The sequence below is a fragment of the Stigmatopora argus genome, chromosome 17, assembly GCF_051989625.1.
Source record: "Stigmatopora argus isolate UIUO_Sarg chromosome 17, RoL_Sarg_1.0, whole genome shotgun sequence".
Taxonomy (NCBI): Eukaryota; Metazoa; Chordata; class Actinopteri; order Syngnathiformes; family Syngnathidae; genus Stigmatopora; species Stigmatopora argus.
Genome location: NC_135403.1, coordinates 10,995,219 through 11,001,254, shown reverse-complemented (window position 1 = coordinate 11,001,254; position 6,036 = coordinate 10,995,219). Strand labels below are relative to the sequence as shown.

Sequence of the window (6,036 nt, the reverse complement as noted above, 5' to 3'; positions counted from 1 at the left end):
ATTCGCTTTACAAACATAGCATTATAGTCAAAGGATGGTGTATTGTGAAATAGATATTTATTGGTGTTTTGAAATTATTTTCAAATGCATTGGTTTTACACATACTTCAAATATGCAGTAAATTAACTTCATTTTAAAATATAATTTATATATATTTTTATGCAAAGTTTAAAACTTTGCCAAGTTATTAGATTTTTTTTTAAATAAACCAAACCGTATGTATATCATTGAGGAATACATGATTTCTTCTGACTCAAGATGGCTGCCAGTTTTTTACGCCTCTGACTCCCTTGATTAGACATCTAGCCTTACAAGTGCTATCTACATGCATGCCCCCATGGTCGGAAGCCACATGTGAGTCGATATTAAGTTATTTAGTTTCCTAAATATGACGATCGTATTTTAGATAACATTTTGAACGAATCGCGAACTATCTGCCAAGTATTCAATCTCTACATTGCTAGCATGAGACGTAAACGGAAGCAGCGAGGCAGCGACAGAAAGAAAGGCAACGGTGTGTTGCAGAAAATTATGACGTCCGTGAGCGATTTTTTAAAAAGCGAAAGCGGCGAAAAAGGAGCTGAGGATGGCGATGACGATTTAAGGTCAGTCAAACGGAAAAGCAGGAAGGAGATGCGCAAAGAGAAACGAAAGATGAAGAAAGCCAAGATGAAAAATCACTACCAAGGTAAAACGACTGAACTTCAAAGTGAAACAGCTGCTAATCAGAAGAATAAAGTGTCTAAAATAAACGCAAAGCAATCAGAAAATCCAAACATGGCACAAAAGAAAACCAATAAAACCAACGAGCTTCTGGAGTACAAGAAAAAGAAGCTTTTGGAGGCGAAAGCTGAGGAAGGGAATGGAAGTGTACCTAAGGCAAAGCAAAAGGAAAAATCCAAAGTGACCCCGAAGAAAAGCAACAAGCTCCAAGAGTTGAGGAAGAAGGCACTTTTGGAGGCGAATGAACAGGAGGACCGAGAAATAAAGAAACTAGAGCGCCACTTGAAATTAAACAAAAGGAAAAACAAAAAAAGCCTGCCTCAATCGTTTGTGGCTGATGGGCTGGACTACATTTTGGGTGCTCTTGATGCAGGGACGTTGGGCGCGGGGATGTATGACAGTGACGATAACATGGATCTTGCCAAGGACAAGTTTGAACAGCTTAACGGGGATGACGATGAAGAGGACGGGGCGAGTGATGGAGAAGATGTAAATGAGGAGGAAGGAGAAGAGGATGAGGATGCTGAGGGTGATGATGATGATGATGATGATGATGATGATGATGATGATGACAATGTTGAGGAGGATGATGTAATACCAAGCGAGGAGGACGAGGCTGATGAAGAAGACGATGTTGAGGAGGACAATTTAATACCAAGTGAGGAGGATGATGATGATGATGATGATGAAGATGAAGATGTAATACCAAGCGAGGAAGACGAGGCAATGGACAGGAAACTCGATGACGACAACGCAGAAGTGACTTCTGAATCAAATTCCAAGAATGTGAGATCACAGTTCACGCTACATTATGATGTCATGTGCACTATTTGACTCTTTTATGTTTTTTCCTATTTAGGCTACTTCGGGGACAGGAAAGTACGTGCCTCCTCAAATGCGTGACAAGGGAAGCGACCAACGAAAAGCTGAGCTGGGAAAGCTGAAGAAAAATGTGAAAGGACTCTTAAACAGGTATCAAGATGGCGGACTTGAGTTTTTCAAAATCCAGAAGCGTCATTGATTCATTTTGCTGTTTTTCAGGCTGAGCGAGCCCAACATGTCATCCATAAGCAGCCAGCTAGAGACATTCTACATGAACCACAGCAGGAAGGACATGAATGATACTTTGACGGAGGTTCTCCTGGCGGCTTGCGTCACACCGGCATTGATGCCCGACCGTCTGTTGATGGAACACATTCTGTTGGTCAGCATCCTTCATCACGCTGTGGGCTTGGAGGTAACGATTTGTTGAATTTTATCTAAACCTGAATATGAAACAAAGCTAAAAAAAAATCGACTTTATTTTAGGTAGGAGCCCATTTCCTGGAGACGGTCGTACGCCAGTGGGACGACACGTACAAGTACCCGAGCGGAGGCAAAGAGTGCGACAACCTTGTCGCCATCGTTGCACACCTCTACAATTTCCAGGTGGTGCACTCGCTACTCATCTTCGACATCCTACGCCGCCTGGTGGCGGCGTTTGCCGAGAAGGATATCGAGCTGGTGCTGTTTGTGCTGCGCAACGTCGGCTTCTCGCTGAGGAAAGACGACGCCTTGGCCCTCAAGGAGCTCATTACCGAAGCACAGCGCAAGGCAACTGACGTTGGAACTAAGTTTCAGGATCAAACTAGAGTACGTAGTTTCAGGCGAATGAGACAAATACATACAATAACAGTCATGGTTTAAGGACTAACCGAACTCTCACCCTGATGTTTTGAATATTTTTAGGTGCGTTTCATGTTGGAAACAATGCTGGCGTTGAAAAACAACGACATGCGCAAGATTCCGGGCTATGATCCCGAGCCTGTGGAGAAGTTGAAAAAGTTGCAGAGGAGTCTGGTGGGTTCCTCTTTGAAATCTGTCACATTTTATACTCAAACTAACAGCTAAAATAGATGGAAAAATTCCTCCATCATTACCAATGTACATTTGTTAACCAAAAAAGTAATATTGCTGTAAACAACTATAACAATAAATACATTTTGATCACTACACTTAAACATAGGCAATCAAATGTGCTTTAAATCTTCACCTCAAATCACTTTAGGTTAGTTATTTCAATGACAGTTTACATGGTGGCCACCGGGCGGCGACAAAGATTTGCTTTAAAAAACAAGTAATTTTGGTGGGATGCCAGACAGATACTTTTAATGACCAAATCCACCCTTGGAGGATTTTGGTCCTTTTATTATTGCTCTCAAAGGTTAAATGTTTCCATCCCAGATCAAGCGTAGCGCGGAAGGCAGCGACATGAAATTGCGGGTGTCTCTGGAAAACCTGCTGTCGGCCGACCAGACGGGCCGCTGGTGGATCGTGGGTTCGTCGTGGAGTGGAGCGCCCATGATCACCAACCAAGAGAGCAAAGGTGTCGGCGAAGGACAGGTGAGGACGAGATCAGCTTTTGATTGTAGATCGAAGGAGAAAAAAAAAAGTATAAATCGCAATCCTTGTTTAGTTTCAATTCACCGCCAAAGTCTTGGAGCTGGCTCGAAAGCAGCGGATGAACACGGAGGTCCGTAGGAACATCTTCTGTGTGCTCATGACGAGCGAGGACTACATTGATGCGTTTGACAAGCTGCTAAGGTGCGTTGAGGTTCGTCGAAGTGCGAGCACTGACAAAGACGTTTTTATCAATCTCATTGCTTGTGTGAAGGATGGGCCTGAAGGACAAACAGGAGCGGGAGATTGTCCACGTGCTGATGGACTGCTGTCTACAGGAGAAATCCTTCAACAACTTCTACGCCGTGCTGGGAGAGAAGTTCTGCTCTCATGATCGCCGCTTCCAGGTAACAAAGACATGACATAGCAAAAGTATTAGAGAAACAAGCAAAGTGGAATTCTAATCTAATCCAAGTTAACTAATTTCCTGATGTTGACACCAATAGATCATTCAATCCATTTCAAAAGGGAGAATTCATTGAGTCCAATCACCTGATTGAATGCTAATAAGTCTGCATGCTAATGACTAACCACTAACTTCCCCTTCCGAACCTCGCGTGACCCGCCTGCCGGTATCATCTCGCACTTTTATCCCCGGCGCCCCCAAACAACAACACTTCCTCCTCAGCCCGACGTCATCAACCACCGACGACTTATTGTCCTCCTCAAAGAGCCGATCGGGAATGTTTGCTTTTCACGCGCGAGCTCGTTACGTTTACTCTCGCTGCTTTTGACCCTTTTTCTCCACCCCTTTTGCTTCCATGTTTCACAGATGACCTTCCAGTTCACCCTGTGGGATAAATTCCGTGAGCTTCCCAACCTTCCCGCCAGGGCTTTTAACAATACGAGCCAGCTGGTGACACGCTTCCTTCAGAACAAGTGTCTCTCACTGTCGATACTTAAAGTAAGCAAAAGCACCCACAGTGCCATTTTTAATCCGTCTCGTCTTTCCGGATATTCACAAAGTTGGTATTTTAGGCAATAGAGTTCAGCGAGTTGGACAAGGCCACCGTACGCTTCCTGCGTCAAGTCCTCACTCCGCTGCTCACAGACACCGACCCTGAAGATCTCGTTAGCATATTTGCAAGGTGGGAGAAATAAAAATACCGTGTTTTCACGACTATATGGCGCGTCGTATTTTTAGCCGCAGTGTCAGTAACGAGTGCTATTTCTGTATTTTAAACACACAAAGGACGCACCGTTTTTTTAGACGCATTTATATTATATATGAATATCGAACCACAATAGCGCTGGCTACAGAAAGCAGCCCCAGACTCTATTTCCGGTTTCCGGTGCGCAGTGACTGCTGGGATATATAGTTCTTGCACGCTACACCCACACGCTAAAAACACGTTTTTAAAAAGGCAACAGAAGCAAAACTGAGTTCGGTTGTACTTTATTTAGCCATTTTAGAACTTACTCACGTTATCATCACCCACAAATCCATCAAAGTCCTCATTTTCTGTGTCCGAATTGAACAATTGTCCAAATTAGTCATCGAAAATGCTGAGTTTTATACGTTCGTCCAGGCGGCCACAATCCATTCACAAATAGTAGCTTGCTAGTAGGTAGCGTAACCAATCCATTGGATGTATTGACAAAAGAACTATATCACTGCATCAGTCACTGCGCAGTACTTTTTCTACGGGGAAAATAGTAGAGTCGGGGGCTGCTTGCCGTAGTTGTGAGAGCTGTACCCTATCAACTGATTTATTTTATTTTATCGTGATAACAATTTTAGTATTGGTCCATATATAAAGTGCACTGGATTATAAGGCGCCCTGTCTATTTTGGAGAAAATTTAAGACTTTTATGTGCGCCTTATAGTTGTGAAAATACGGTAAATAAATAAAACTGGTTAAGTTTGCTGACCACTCACCATCATTTTGTTCCCCACTTGCCAGGATTTCCGGAATGCCCCAGTTGTCAATGCTGCGTGAAGGCCTGAAACTTTTCATCAGCCATTTCCTGCTGAAGAACGCCGGGCCGCAAGACGACGTGCTGAAGGAGCGAGCTGTGATCGCCACCAAGGCGATGGACTCCAAAGAGGCTAAAGTCAAACTCTAAAAGTGAAGGTGCAGACTTTAACACTTTTTAATGGAGGGAATGTAATAATTATGATGAGGACCATCGAGTCACAATATATTTTTTACAGCGCTTGTCGCCAGTGTATGATAATTTTTACAAAAGTAGACATTTACATTTGATTCGATCCACTGTCAAGCCGCGACGCTTTCAAGTAAGGTGTGAACAAGCTAGAGGGGTATACAGTGAGATCAATAGGCTTACTGTGTGCGCTCCACACACACTGACCTTTGTGTGCCACTTTTTAGCCAGCAGCCTTTACCTGCCCCAGTCGGGACTGACCCCGGCCTGAACTCTTGATCCGTGGCCGCCAAAACAAACACGTTGAGAAGATAAGCGGTGGGTCCTAAACTTAACCACCTCTGACAAAAAGACTGGCTTTTCTGCAATAATGGTAGTGTGAAGGCCAAGGTCTTTACATTACTCTCAAAATAACCACAAATGTCCCCATGAAAGCACAATTAGATACGGTTTCAAATAGCAGAACTAGGAATTAACACAGAAACTGGAGCGTGACATCAAGTTATTCATTGGCGATATAAAATTGAGTGGAAATTAAAATCTCATTCCTTAAATGACATTTATTCTCCTTTTTTTAAATTACAAACACCAATTGAGCCTGAAAGTGAAGTTATGCCAAGTCTGTCTTCCTGTTTTTCTTTTTAAACGGGTGTCCCAGTCCGAGTCCATTGGTAGTGTGGCGCGAAATGTTTCTTCTTCTTGCTGTTTGCTCACACGGCACGTTTGCACACATCCGACAGCACCATTAACAGTCATTCCCATGACCCC

General features: G+C 43.5%; 1 protein-coding gene across 1 annotated transcript; it reads left to right on the top strand.

The window, feature by feature from the left end:
* The first annotated feature begins 253 nt into the window (after positions 1 to 253).
* Positions 254 to 5,825, top strand: nom1 (nucleolar protein with MIF4G domain 1). The gene is made up of 11 exons (XM_077624702.1): positions 254 to 1,509; positions 1,583 to 1,695; positions 1,765 to 1,960; positions 2,032 to 2,355; positions 2,452 to 2,562; positions 2,947 to 3,105; positions 3,179 to 3,306; positions 3,377 to 3,509; positions 3,935 to 4,066; positions 4,141 to 4,250; positions 5,067 to 5,825. Exons 1-11 carry the CDS (start codon positions 466 to 468, stop codon positions 5,227 to 5,229), a joined length of 2,613 nt encoding a protein of 870 aa, XP_077480828.1. The 5' UTR covers positions 254 to 465; the 3' UTR covers positions 5,230 to 5,825.
* The last annotated feature ends 211 nt before the right edge of the window (positions 5,826 to 6,036 follow it).